Here is a 13256-nt window from a genome sequence, read left to right as displayed (position 1 = left end):
TCTTTGCTTTTGTCTGTCTGTCCTCTAGGCCTCTGGGCTGTCCTATATCCCTCTTATAAATTTCTCAATATAATGACCAGAAAGATGTCTGCTCCTGCTCAAGCCCTGACTAGGAACAGCCTGACTGATGTGCCTGGTTCAGCAGCTACTCTGCATAGGGAGGCTGCAACCTCACCACGTGCCCAGCCAATCTAGTCACAGACCTCGGCTAGGCTGCTGTCACTCAATTGCTAATCCTTCAAACATGTGTCCACCCCTGTGCATCTGGGGAGCCTCGGATCCCATAAGCTTTCAATGTGGGGTAAGAATCTTTGTATTAGACAATACATTTGGAAGGACAAAAAGGAGTTGTTCCTTTTACAACAACAATCCTGATACAGATTAACAGAGTGGGCTGAAGAGAGGCTGGCTGCCTGTACCTCTGCTCCTACTCCAGCCCTCTGACTAGAGCCCTAGTCAAAGGCACCAAAGCCACAGATGGCCACCTAATTAGCCCCACTTTTCTTCCAGATTTCCGCCTGAGCAGCTATTCCCAATCCCTTGTCTCTTTCCCTCCTGGTTCATAGTGAACAGGTCCCAGGCCCAACAGACCACACCAAGTCCTGGGTCAGTGGAGAGGGTTGCCTCTGGGAAGTCTTCCGGGAGAAGGGGGCTACACTATGCCTGATCTGACATGCCAGAACTGTTTGGCAGCCCTCAGGCCCGGAGGCCACTAGGCCCCTGCCCCCGTCTGCTGAGCTCCTTACCCCTCCCACAGGAAACATGGGCTGACAGGATGTGGTGTGGTGAGTGTAGAAAGAGCCGAGCCAGGTACAATTCAGTCAACGGTCTGGCACAGTCACTGTGTTCCAGGACAGGCCGGCTGTCTCAGGGCATCTTGGGGATATGAAGGCCACTGAGAAGAAGCCATGACAGTCCCTTGGCCTGGAGGATCCTAGGAATGCCGTGGCTCTGCTGATTTGTTCTTTGCCCTGCTTGGAGTGTCCCCGGCTCAGGTCCCCAGGCAGGACAGCCTGATGTCAGCCAGGGAAGTCCACACCCTCCCCACACCCTCTCGTCTCACCTTCTTCACCCCAAGCTTTTGTGCATACTTTCTTTGGTTCCAGCCTGCCAGGGTCTTGGACTTAAAGGCCTCCATCCATTTGCTACAATGGACTATAAATGGTCTTGTGTACACAGTATCCTGGACTAGAAGTTGGAATAAGTTGTCTCAGTCTCCCAACACTGGCTTACAGTTGTTCTAGGTACAGAGGTTATGGGCACTGGACACTGAGCCTTGGCAGGAAAGCAAGAGATCATGACAAGATGAAGTGGGCTCTTACAGCATGCAGAGGATTCTACCCAGCTTCCCTGCCCTACCCTGCCATTCAGAGGACCCAGCACACACTTGGGGCTACATCAGATAACCAGGGGTTCCAGGACTATGAAAGATACACATGGTCCTAGTGAACGCCATGCCCAATGGTGGCCTGGCTGTCGTGTGGTATCTCACATGAGTGATCCTATGAAACCCACCTTCAATGTATCCTCAGACGAGGAAGTGTGTAACTCCGTGAAGGTCAGGGGGCAGGGATCAGATCTGTCTCTGGCATACCAAAAGTACAACCCAGAGACTCCAGACAGCCTGGGCCGTGGAGACCCAAATAAGAGCCACAGAAGCCCGCTCTCCGAAGGACCTTGGCCTACACTGAAGTCTGCCTATGGCCTGTGTGAGGAAACAAGGTCTGTATGTCTGTGTGCATCTACGGAGGAGGCTGGAGATTCTACACACCCTCCTTTCCCGCTCCCATCACCGACGCCCTGTAAACTAAAGCACTCAGTCCCCTTGTGAAGGCCAACAGGAGACCCCATGACAGCTGTGCATGGGCAATGTCCTCAGCTCACCGGGGCTGCCTGAAAAAGCAAGGCAGATCTTGGGGTTGAGCACCTTCAAGGGTCACTGGTGGCTCGGGTGTGGAGATCTTTCTCCCCAGGCCAGGTGGCAGATGACAGGAGAGAGAAGCAACCTTCACCAAGAGTGCCCTAGCCAGGCAGTTCAGCAACCCAGGTAAGGAGTTTGGATGGCCAAAAGATTGTCATTTGGCAGCAGGGAAAGAAGTGGGGTGGGGAAGCTCATTGTGTAGGCTGCGGGACTGGGGTGGCCATCTTGGGAAGTGTCCCAGGGGTGGCTTCTATGTTGGGGAGCTTCCTAAGTAGGCAGGCATCTTTGAGTCCTGACCAGCACCCACCTTTCACTATTAGTCATGACCTAGAGTAGCATCCCTGTGCCCTTCATGGACAAACCAGAGCTTCTGCTGTGATGTACTTCAAGACAGAGAAGCAACACTCTCCAGTCGTTGGCAGAGGAGCTGGTCCTGATAACCCCCAGTACCAGACACAGGCTCCTTCTCCTGGAGCAGTGTCCCCAGCCTGGGTGGGAGTACTGCCCAGGACACATCTCATCACCTGCTCACTCATGGAGAAAGAAACTTTGTTTCTCAGAGTGTCTTCTTGAGACTTCCATGCTTATGAGTCTGTAGCAGGCTGGCCAGGTGTCTAGGCCAAGTGAGGGGCCAGAATGCCCAAGTCAGTACACACAAGAGACTATCACTGGCTGAGGGTGGAGGACTTAGGGAAGGGACAAAGGCATTCATGAGATCTGCTTTCTCAACAAATCAGTGTGTTGGGCACAGATGAGTGTCCTCAGAGGTCCCTCCCAATGCCCCACTCTAACACCAACATAGAACTACATTGGGCGTGGTTTCCAGCATGGAGAAGGCAGGGAGGCCTGGCCACCATAGCTTCAAACAGCTACCGTGTTCCTCCAGATCCTTACTGCCCACTTTCAGTAATGTTTGGGGAGTTTTCAGTAATGCTCCACCTGCTCCTTGTATTGGGTCCAGCCACCTGCGGGGTCAGTTGGCTCATGATGCCTCTATGCTGAGTCTTCACCCAAAGAGCTCCCTGTTTTTCTCTACAGCTCCCCAGGCACAATAAACACTTTGGTGAGGCTGACAGAAGCAGTGTTTCATAGGGGAGTCAGAGAGTGGGTGGTGGGTGGCAAGGCCTGTCTAAGTCTGGAAACCACATAGGCTGGGTCCTTTAGGGCAGTACCTTCAGGGAAAGGACTATACCTTAGTTCTTCGTGGGAAGACCCAAGGTGCCTAAAGGCCCTTCTTGGACCCTGTAGTCCCCAGCATCTAGCCTAAGAGTATGATACGGCTGGTTTAGCTGCCCAGAAGCTCCCGCTTTGGAACAGCAATTACATGAGGCAAGCCACATTCCACCCTGTTCCATGTGTGCCCTGGGTCCCGGGAGCCACTGTAGACAGATTCAGCTTTCAAGTACATCAAATAGAAGGTCACTGAGATGCCTCTAAAGGTAAAGGTACTTGCTACTAAGGCTTATGACCTGAGTTTGATCCCTGGGACCTAAGGATGGAAGAAGAAAACTAACTGCCCTTTGACTTCTGACCTCTGTACCATGACACACATACACCCACTCACAATAAAATGAATAGAAATGCTTAATAATAATAATAATAATAATAATAATAATAAACTGAGGGAGGTGCTCACATTGGCTCTGGTCTCTACTTGCACATATGTGTGTACATGTGAATATGTAGAACACACACACAGGAAGGTAAGTGTATTATTTCTGTGTTTATACTGGACACAGTATAACTTGTTTGGCTTTTGTGTGTGTGCTAGGACCCTGTTGTGTACTCCTGCTGAGCAGGTACCTGGGATCCTTGGGCTTCAGCCTTTCCATCTGGATTTACAAGTGTGTTCCACCACGCCCTGAAGTACCAATGTTTGAAGAGACAAAATTGTCCCGAAATGTTTGAGGGTATAGTTCAGTGACACCTGTAATGTGAATATTATGCAAAAATTAATAAAATAAAATAGAATTTAATAAAAATATTGATTGTAAATTTGTCAAAATGTTGATAATTCGTCCATCTGGGGCTCATTATGCTGTTATTTCTGCTTTGTAGTCGGTTTAAAGTTTTTCACTCAAATTGGTAAAACAAACAAAACAAAGCAAACAAACAAAACCAGCAGCTCCATGGGAGGCTGAGAAACAAATCCTTGCAGACTTTAGCAGCCTAGAACAAGAAGCAGCGATATCTCCAGGTCCTTAAGGTCTGGGACAGGCCCCTCGAGTGGAAGAGGATGCCGTTCACCATCTCCCAGACCTGAGGCCTGGACAGGACTCTGCTTCCTGGCTCTGGCTCTGGCTCTGGCTCTGGCTCTGGCTCTGGCTCTGGCTCTGCCTCTGGCTCTGCCTCTGGCTCTGCCTCTGCCTCTGGCTCTGGCTCTGGGGCTCTGGCTCTGACTCTGGCTCTGGCTCTGGCTCTGGCTCTGGCTCTGGCTCTGGCTCTGGCTCTGGCTCTGGCTCTGGCTCTGGCTCTGGCACAGGCAGGCCTCCATACTTTAATATCAAAGGTTTTCCTGGGTTGCCTTGTGCTGTGGTGAGCAATGCAGTAGGGATGGGAGAAATGACAGACATCATTTCTGCCATATTCCAGTGGCTAGAATAGAAGCAAGACCTTAGATGCAGCTTCTAGGAGGGGGTCAGACAATGGTGGAGATGCAGGCAGACATCAAGGCTGAGCCAGAAACTCCTAAAACCAGGATGTACGGTACACAGTGAAAAGCAGGGAAAGTAAGACATGGGAGAGAGGGATGGAGACTTGAGCAGAGGTGAAATGTTCTACATGGATCCTCAAGAGGACACTTTCAAAAGAACTACAGGTAAGTACACCCGGCTGGAGACAGGCAAAAACCCATGCACGCAAAGGCTCTAGTCCGGAGCCTCAGCAGGGTTGAGCAAAACTAGAGGAAAGTGGGAATTGAGTATGTTTGGCTGATGGCACTTTTCAAATGTTAGCACAGTTCACCAAGTTACTAACCACTCTCACCATGGTTCTCATAGGTTCATGCTAGCCCTCTTCCACAGCCTTGGGAAGACTTCTGTTCCCATCAGGCCTCCTCCTGAGCACACCCTTTGCTGGGCTCCATTCTCTGCAGGTGGCATCAGCCCCTACTATGCAGGCCCTGTGTGGATTCTCATGAGCATTTGCTGCAGTGTGAGTGCTGTCCTGTCGGACTAGTCATCTCTCCCATTAGATCTCAGGTTCCAGAGACCTCCTGTTGGTGAAGGTGTCCTCAGGGCTGACAGGTATCACACAGAGGGTGGTGACTCAGACAATGGGAGGGTATTGCCCGGGAGAAAACTGCATCTCCAAACGTTTCCACATGTACTGTACTTACTCTTGTATTTTGGTTTGTTACAACTCAGCTTTAGAAAGAGATGTGTTTATATCTAAAGTGACAGGAAGGGACAAGTGACCAACAGTTTGGAGGCCCTGCAGTACAAGCCCTTGGGGGATAGATAGGAAAGAAGACCGGCATTGAAGAGCGGCAGATATGTTGCTAAGAAGGACCCAGAAAAGCGGAAGAGCACAAGGAGTGAGACCATAGTAGATCTCTGTTTGGATGCAAGGGCCAAAGAACAGAGCCCAGAATAGCACTGAGTAGCTAATGCGCTAAGCCCCGCCCTCCGAGTGCTTCCCGCCCCGCCCCACGTGCTAAACCCCGCCCTTTAGTCAGCCTCTTACTTAATGCCTGGTACCCGGAAACAATGTCAACCTTGAGTACCGCCCATCGCCTCGTCCTTCCGTCCCTCCAGAAACCAGAAGTTCCGCCGCCGAGCGAACACCTTAGATTGTGAGTCACCGAGTTTGTACTTCTGCGCAGGCGCCCTCAGCCCACATCTAACTTGGCTCCTGCGGCGAGACCGCCCTGCTGTCATGGCTCCTCCGTTGTTGTCGCTGCCGCTTTGTATTCTGCCGCCGGGTTCGGGCTCCCCCCGCCTGGTGTGCTACTGCGAGCGGGATAGTGGTGGAGACGGGGACCGCGACGACTTCAACCTCTAGTGAGTGGAGTCTAGGGATGTGGGGTGCGGGAGCATAGCGGGCACGGTGCCTGACAGCCCCTCCCACCCAGTGTGACGGACGCCGCCGAGCTCTGGAGCACCTGCTTCTCGCCTGACAGCCTGGCGAGGCTCGTGAGTAACAGTGCTGGGGATAGGAGACAGCTGGTAGCTTGCCACCCTCCCCCTCCCCGTGGCAGTGGTTCTAATAGCATTTCCAGGGTAGGGCAGTTTGGAATGTCCAGTGGGTCCAGGGTCCTGGGCGGGGTTAGTGACAATTCCTTGTTCCCAGCAGAAAGCCCGATTTGGCCTAAGTGGGGCTGAAGATATCCATTCCCGGTTCAGGTGAGTTCCAGTTAGGGAGGCCATGTGAATGAGAAGCTTGGGGTAGTGCTAACACATCCTGGCCATAACACACATCTCCCTCCTTAGGGCAGCCTGCCAACAGCAGGCAGTAACTGTAAGCCTGCAAGAAGACAGAGCATTGATAACCCTTTCAGGGGATACCCCTGCCCTGGCCTTTGACCTCTCCAAGGTGCCCAGCCCGGAGGCAGCCCCCAGGCTGCAGGCTTTGACTCTCAGCCTGGCAGAGCATGTATGCAACCTAGAGAGGCGGCTGGCAGGTACTGTATGTGTGGGCACCTGTACCTTCCCTCAGGGGCATGCTTTTGCAGACCCTCCTGGCATTGAGTGAGATGCCACGACTCTCTCTTAGCTGCAGAAGAGACCATCACTAGCCCCAAGAAGAACACCCAGCCAGCAGGCACTCAGTTCTTACCAGGTAAGGGGTGGGCCTGGCATGTGGGCTGGGGCTGCTCTTTCTCTGGAACTGCCTCTCCAGATGTCTCATGGGAGAATCTTTCCATGTGGACAGAGTTCTGGCCAGGGTTCTTTGGAGTTCAAGATTTCCCTGATCCTATTTTCTGGCAGAACTTGATCACCAGAGAGGCAGCTCTGGGCCTGGGGTCAGGAGACGGTGTCCAGGGGAGTCTCTCATTAACCCTGGCTTCAAAAGGTACTTGCCACCTGTCTCCCCTGCCCTGGTCCCTTCCTTTTCTTCTATGTATTTACATACTCTTGTCTTCTAGTAAGAAACCAGCTGCTGGTGTAGACTTTGATGAGACCTGAGGACAGCAAAGCCTGTTACTTGGCCAGGAGCCTGCCTGCAAGGAAAGGGGAGATCTAGGACCCCCTAATCAGAGACACCCCTTGCTTCACTTCCCCTGTGGTCCTGCTGTTGGGCAAAGGTGCCTCTCATCCCTTCTCCGTCAAATAAACTGCTCCCTCGGGGAGAGATGCTAGGCCAGACTTGAGTTGTGAAGATTGGCCTTGGGGAGGGGGCACGAGAAGACCCCTCTGGTGTACTGTGGAGCCCTGGGAGGCAAACAGATGCATCAGGCTCTCGGCATCCAGGAGGCTCTCCCGCCTAGGTCTTAAGGCAGGCAGCAGAGCTTTCTCAGACCTACTGTGTTGATTCTGCGTGGCCAGCACAGAAGCTGAGAGCGTCCTGGTCTGGTAGAGCCAGAACTCTCTAAGGCTTAGATGTCCCACACTTGCAAGCCCCACCCAGGTAGCACAGAGGCGTTGTCTTGGAGGCCACCAGAGGGCATTAGACAGTAGAAGCCCCTTATAGGAGATATGGTTGGCCCACAGTCTGTGGCTGGACTGAGGAATGGAGGCCTGCCCCCACCCACTTGGCCAGGATCCCAGAGGCTGAGCTTCATGGGGCTCCCCACCCTCCTTGGCCATCCAGGGCACCCCGCCCAGCTCTGGCCTGACTGGTTTGGGAGACTAATCCAATCCCCTAGATCCCTGATGCCTCCGTGCTGGGGCAGCTGTAAAGGGCCCCAGGCCTTTGTTCCACACCATGGAGGAGGGTGAATTGTGCTTTGTCCAGTGGACTCTCTTGTCTTCAGCATTTGGGGACACCACCTTTAACTATGTTTCTCACCATAGGGTTGAGGTGGTGTAGTTGTGGGTCTCTGGCCATTTGGACGTTCAGGACACAATTACTTGGGGCAGAGATGCTTTATGGGGCTGCAGATGAGTGTATGGAAGTAGTGGGGCTAACGGGGGTGCACAGCAGGCTGGTAGGCAGCCAGGATCTCTGCGCTGTGTGGACACGTATACTTGAACTCCTTCTTCTGCAACGCACTGTCCAAGTAGCGACGAACGCAGGACAGTTCCGCGGGGATGGGCAGCTGGCGGAAGTGTGCACACACGGTCTGTGGGTGCAGCAGAGCGTGGTGAGGGTCTCACTCGATGGCCCCACACCCACACCCACACCCTACCCGCTGGTCCCTCACTCACATCCACAATGTGCAGCTTGGGTAGTAGACTGCAGTCAGCCAACGTGAACTGGTCACCATCGAGAAAGCGGCGGTGGGACTCACGAAGATGTGGCTCCTGTGCCAGTTCGTGGTCCAGTGGTGCACGCAGGTAGCTGTCCAGCCTGGTCAGGGCCCGGAGCAGCTGCTGATACAGGGCTTGGGGGCAATGATAACCATGAGGACTCTGTCTTGACCTTGGGTTAGCCCTCCTGCCTGGACCTGCTGGCCTGTGTCTCACCATTGTCCTGTGTAGGCACTGGGTTCTTGATGAAGGCAGAGAACTTGTGGAAGATGTCATTGCCCGCTGTGTTGGACTCCCTGTACCTGGGTGCCAGGCTAGGGAAGCTATAGGTGTGAATAGTTTGAGAATTCCAGTCAGACCCTCAAGTACACTGTGCCTCAAAGCACCCTTCCTAGGCACTCTCCCAGGTGTCCCCCAAGGAGGTCCCATCTTTGCCCTCCTGCCCACCCCATCAGATGCTCACTCAGGTGGCCCCAACGTCTCCTCCAGAAACTCCTCGATCTGCAGTGTGTCTGTCTTGACATCCCCATCGTACAGCAGGATGGGCAGCTGTGAGCCTGGTGCGAAGTCCTTCAGCACATCCAATGCCCTGTGAACACCAGGCAGAAGGGAGGTGGCTGGCCCGAGGTGGGCAGAGGCCAGGGAAGGGTCCAGGGTGGTGTCTCACCTTCGAGTGTCCACTGTGGTGAGTGTGAAGGGCACACCCTTGAGGAGTAGGACCATGAAGAGCCGCTGACAGGAAGGGCAGTGTCCTACGCTCTCGCCATCCTCACTGGCCTGGGTGGGTGGAACAGAGGTGTCAGGCTCTGAGCAGACCCAGGAATCCTGACACCTGGCTGGGTGGAGCTCTGCCTCCCACTGCCATTGGCTCTGGAGGCAGGCTAGGGCTCTGGCCTGGTTGAGCATGGCATCTACAAGTGTCTAGTGAGGGCCCTTGAACTGATCGCTGGAATGGGGAGGACAAAAGAAGTTGGGAGCTTAGAGGCCTAGGCTTGGGGTCCTGCCAGAGGGTTCCAGTCACAGAGACTGGCTGCAGGGTGGGGCAGGCCAGAGATTCATCCTCTAGTGATTAACCCACACAACTGGGTATTGAGGCTAACAGCTCAGGGAAGGGAGGGAAGAGACCAAAGAGGAGGCCAGGACCTGCTCCCACTCAGATCTGAGCACTGGCCTGATAGCTAAAAGGGCCATCTCTGGCAAGCCCCCAGTCTGGCACATGACCCTGAATCTCTACTAAATGCCAGGTGCCAGCTACCAGACTGACATCTATCTCCTCACTAAGAAGCTTTCTCCCAGAGCTGGGCCAGGTCCACGAGCCAAAGTGAAGAGCGGGACCCAGGCTCTCTGATCCTCCTTATGGTAGCTCCTCACCCAGGATGCCTGGCTCTCCTCAGCCCTGTGTGGGGCAACTCAAACCCACCACAGGGATAGGGACTTGGGCACCATTAGGAAGACCCACCCCTCCTCCCAAACAACAAGAAGAAAAAAGCCCAGCTCCTCTTCCAGCCCAGCCTGCCCAGAACCTTCACAAAGAGCTGGAGCTTGGTGGTTTCAGCCATGGTGGGAGCCGAGGCATCCGGCGGCAGCAGCAGCCCAGGGCACAGGGTGTGCCTTGGGAGCTCTTTAAGTCTCTCTGATGCCCCACCCTCCCCAGGCAGTGGGCCCGCCCCAAGGAGCCACCTAGGCAACAGACAGGTTTCCAGAGCAGAGCCTGTATAAGACCAGAGTGTCCGTGCTACCAGTGACCACAGGAGGCCTGAGTCTCAGGGCCAGGTGTGAGTATGGGAAGTTGGCTCACAGCAAAACACTGAAGCCTCAGTGTGGTTGTGAGGGGAGCTAGTGTGGTGAACGCACACTGGGTTGATCTCAGCTCAGGAGTTGCCTCACAGCCTTCTGCGGCTCATTCTCCATTGTCAAGTCCTTATCCCAGAAAGCCAGCCAGGGGGTGGGAATGAGTGGGAAATGCCTCAGTTTACCTGTCTGTGTGACAAGCCGAGGGAGATGCCCCCTCCCTCTGACAAAACCCAGTCAGGTAGGGCGGACCCGCATTCCAAACATGTTCGCGGCCGGCAGGCTGATAAGCCTGGTTTTGGTGTTTAACCCATCTGAGCAGTGGACTCCGTGCCCCCATCCTGTCCACACAGGCTCAGAGCAGCTTTCTTACTCTTAACCTTGACCTTCAGTTGGCACCAGGAAGGGTTAGAAACTACTACCTAGTGGCTGAAATGGGGATGAGGTCCCCAGCAGGAAGGAAAGGGCCAGTATGGTCTGACCCTACCAGGCACAAATCTGCCATTGGGCCTTCCCAAGCCCACTGGGCTTCACAGTGGGAGTGCCTTTGGCATTCTTTGTATCTCGGCCTGCGTTTCACAGCAGCAGCCATCTAGGAGAGCTGTTCTTTAGAACCTGTGCTCACAGAGGACCAGCACTGCCCACTGGCTAAGACCAGGACCTAGGGATTGCTTTCCTGTCTCTGGTAGGCTGGTGCCTTCCAGGCTACACCGTGCAGCCAAGGTGGCTCCATACCTGCCCACTCACCTGCTCACGTGCCTGACTCCTAGTCAGGGCCTCAGCTGTGCCAGGCTTCCCTCCTCCTTAGCCCTGCCTTGTCATTTCCCTGACCTCAGCCAGAGTTGAAGTGAAACACAGCTCTGATATCCTTGGAACCTGGATTTGTGTTGGAGGCTTGGTTCCTCCTCTATCCGACTCTTGACTCCTAGAGCCAGTTTTATTTTGGCTTCTTACTGACATGGTCAGCTTTCTGTTTTGTGGTTTTCTGTCCTTTGCAGATGACAAATCATCACTGTGGGGCAGCCCTGAAGCCTTTCCCAACTGCCAGTGGTCACCAGACACACCGAATTTATATATTTTTGCAAAGCTGACCTTACAAATCCACAAGGAAGGGATGAAGTGGACATACAACATGAGCATGGCTTAGCAAGAAAGAAACAAGTCAGAGTGACGCCAGCTGGCTCTTCCTTGCTTCAGGGGAGCTGTGGACATGTCCTGTGTCAGTCTGTGCGTAGTAGGAGCCATCGGTGCCCCACTCCCATGCTTGCAGCTTCCTGGACTCAGCTACAGTTTGCCTCCCAAAATCCAGGGTCAACACTGCACCACTGAACTGTGTCCCCCAGGGTACCATCACAGAGAATGGACAAAAAATGAGCCCACATATGCATGCCAACAGAGTCTGATATTATAGGCTTGTTGTTTTGGAATCTTAACCCCCTGGATCTGTGATTTTTGTCGGGGGAGATAGTGTCCATAAAGAGGCAATCAAATAAAAAATGAGACCACCCAGTAGGCTCTAATTCAAAATGACTATGTCTTTTCAAAAGGGGAGTTTTGTGGCTAGGGTATTTTTCAGTGGTAGGGGAGATTTGAAGCCAGAGGCATGTGCACAGAACATCCTGTGAACATTATGACAGAGGGGGCAAGATGGTATGCTTATGCTCCACGGATTGATTGTCAGAGTGTACAGCAAAGTTTCAGGTAAGGGAAGGGCCTGAAACACATTTTTCCTCAGGCTTTTAGCGGAGCCAGCCTTCCCTAAGTCCAGTCTCTCTTCTCTCTGTCTGGTAACCACAGTAAACCAATACAAACGGAAAACACAGAGAACTGAAAAAAAGATTCCAGATCACGAGCCTCCACAGACTCACTGAGAGCAAGAGGCCTCGGTAGGTAACTTCTGACAGGAAGAATAGATGCCAACTTTTGCTCTGTCACACACCATGTACACTTTCCAACCTGAGAATTTTTTGTTTTGTTTTGTGTTTTGAGTCAGGATTTCTCTGTGCAGCCCTGGCTGTCCTGAAACTTGCCCTATAGACCAGGTTGGCCTCGAACTCACAGAGATCTGCCAGCCTCTGCCTCCTGAGTGCTGGGACCAAAGATGTGTGCCACCACTTCTAGTGGTGGTAAATATTCTAAAAGAATGAGAAGAGAGTCAGGCCTGGTAATGCAGACCTGCCATCCCATCTACTTAGGAGGCTGAGGCAGGAGGATCAAAACTTCAAGGCCTGCCTGGGTGACTCAGTGAGGCTCTGTCTCTAACAAAGTGGGTTGAATAGAGCTAGCTCAGAGGTAGAACAATTCCCTAATGTATGAGGTCCTCACTTCAACCCCAACTCCACCAGTACCCCACCCTCCAAAAACCTTACTGCCACCTGCTTTAGCTGAGCCCATGACTTACCAGGCCATAGGATCTCGCCCTGAAATCTCTAATACATGCAGAGCATCCTCTGGAAGCTGACAGACTCAAGACTGGCTCATGTCTCTTTCCTTGTACATTTCTCTCCTGACACAATCAAGAGGGTCTCATCTAGAAATCCTGTTCCTGTACAAAGTTGGAACGTTTTTGTTTTTGTTTTTAAAAGATACAGCCTCATGTAGCCCAGGCTGGCCTTGAACTTCTAATCCTCCTATCTCCACTTCTCAAGTGCTGTGATTAAAGGTGCATTTCACCGTGCCGCTCCTCTAACAGCTCTGTGATGAAAAGAGACACAAACCGGTGAGGGACTAGGGTGAGGGGGCTGGGGTACACTGGAATATTGGTAAAGACTTGCTCAGGTTTCTGAGCTCTGCCTGTAGAAAATACCTATGTGTGGTGACACTCCCATAGCAGTAACAGAGCCTTGATCCCCCCGCAGGGTTCTACCATAAACTGTCACATCTCCCCAGATTCATGTGTTGAAACCCTCATAGTTATGGTACAGGGTTAGGAGGTAGAGTTTATCAGAGTGGATCTGAGTTAAGGGCAGAGCCCTCATAAGTAGAATCTATAATCTTACAAAGGAGACCCATCAGGAGTCCACATAGGGAACACTGGTCTTAGACAACTAGTCTCCACAACTATGAGGAATCAACTGACCAGTAGTGCATGGGCCCCCAGCCCTCTGAGTTATTAGAGAAGCCCCAGAGGGGAAGGGAGAAAGGTCTGGTCTATGTGGTGTTCAGAAAGCAGGGGCAGCTCAGAAACTGTCAGG

At 52.9% G+C, this 13256-nt stretch overlaps 2 protein-coding genes across 13 annotated transcripts; one reads left to right on the top strand and one right to left on the bottom strand.

Annotated features, from left to right (window-relative positions):
- Positions 1-4054: 4054 nt before the first annotated feature.
- Paxx (non-homologous end joining factor) lies at positions 4055-11589 on the top strand. Of its 11 annotated transcripts, none has more exons than XM_030249618.1 (7): positions 4055-5922; positions 5994-6054; positions 6215-6264; positions 6352-6542; positions 6635-6700; positions 6850-6934; positions 11061-11589. In XM_030249618.1, exons 1-7 carry the CDS (start codon positions 5798-5800, stop codon positions 11062-11064), a joined length of 582 nt encoding a protein of 193 aa, XP_030105478.1. In that variant the 5' UTR covers positions 4055-5797; the 3' UTR covers positions 11065-11589. The 11 variants fall into 11 exon arrangements, with proteins under 11 accessions (XP_030105478.1, XP_006497930.1, XP_030105473.1 ...); XM_006497867.4 differs by having other exon boundaries at positions 6212-6264; XM_030249613.1 differs by lacking the exon at positions 11061-11589 and adding an exon at positions 7008-7227 and having other exon boundaries at positions 6794-6934.
- Clic3 (chloride intracellular channel 3) lies at positions 7932-9866 on the bottom strand. 2 transcript variants are annotated; one of them, NM_027085.3, is made up of 6 exons: positions 9795-9866; positions 8939-9048; positions 8735-8860; positions 8488-8594; positions 8230-8405; positions 7937-8144 (listed from the first exon to the last, which is right to left on the bottom strand). In NM_027085.3, exons 1-6 carry the CDS (start codon positions 9828-9830, stop codon positions 7986-7988), a joined length of 714 nt encoding a protein of 237 aa, NP_081361.1. In that variant the 5' UTR covers positions 9831-9866; the 3' UTR covers positions 7937-7985. The 2 variants fall into 2 exon arrangements, with proteins under 2 accessions (XP_030107910.1, NP_081361.1); XM_030252050.1 differs by lacking the exon at positions 9795-9866 and having other exon boundaries at positions 7932-8144; positions 8939-9277.
- Positions 11590-13256: the final 1667 nt, after the last annotated feature.

The sequence above is a fragment of the Mus musculus genome, chromosome 2 (assembly GCF_000001635.26).
Source record: "Mus musculus strain C57BL/6J chromosome 2, GRCm38.p6 C57BL/6J".
NCBI lineage: Eukaryota > Metazoa > Chordata > Mammalia > Rodentia > Muridae > Mus > Mus musculus.
The sequence above is the reverse complement of the archived record's forward strand: the minus strand, read 5'-3'. Positions and strand labels throughout refer to the sequence as shown.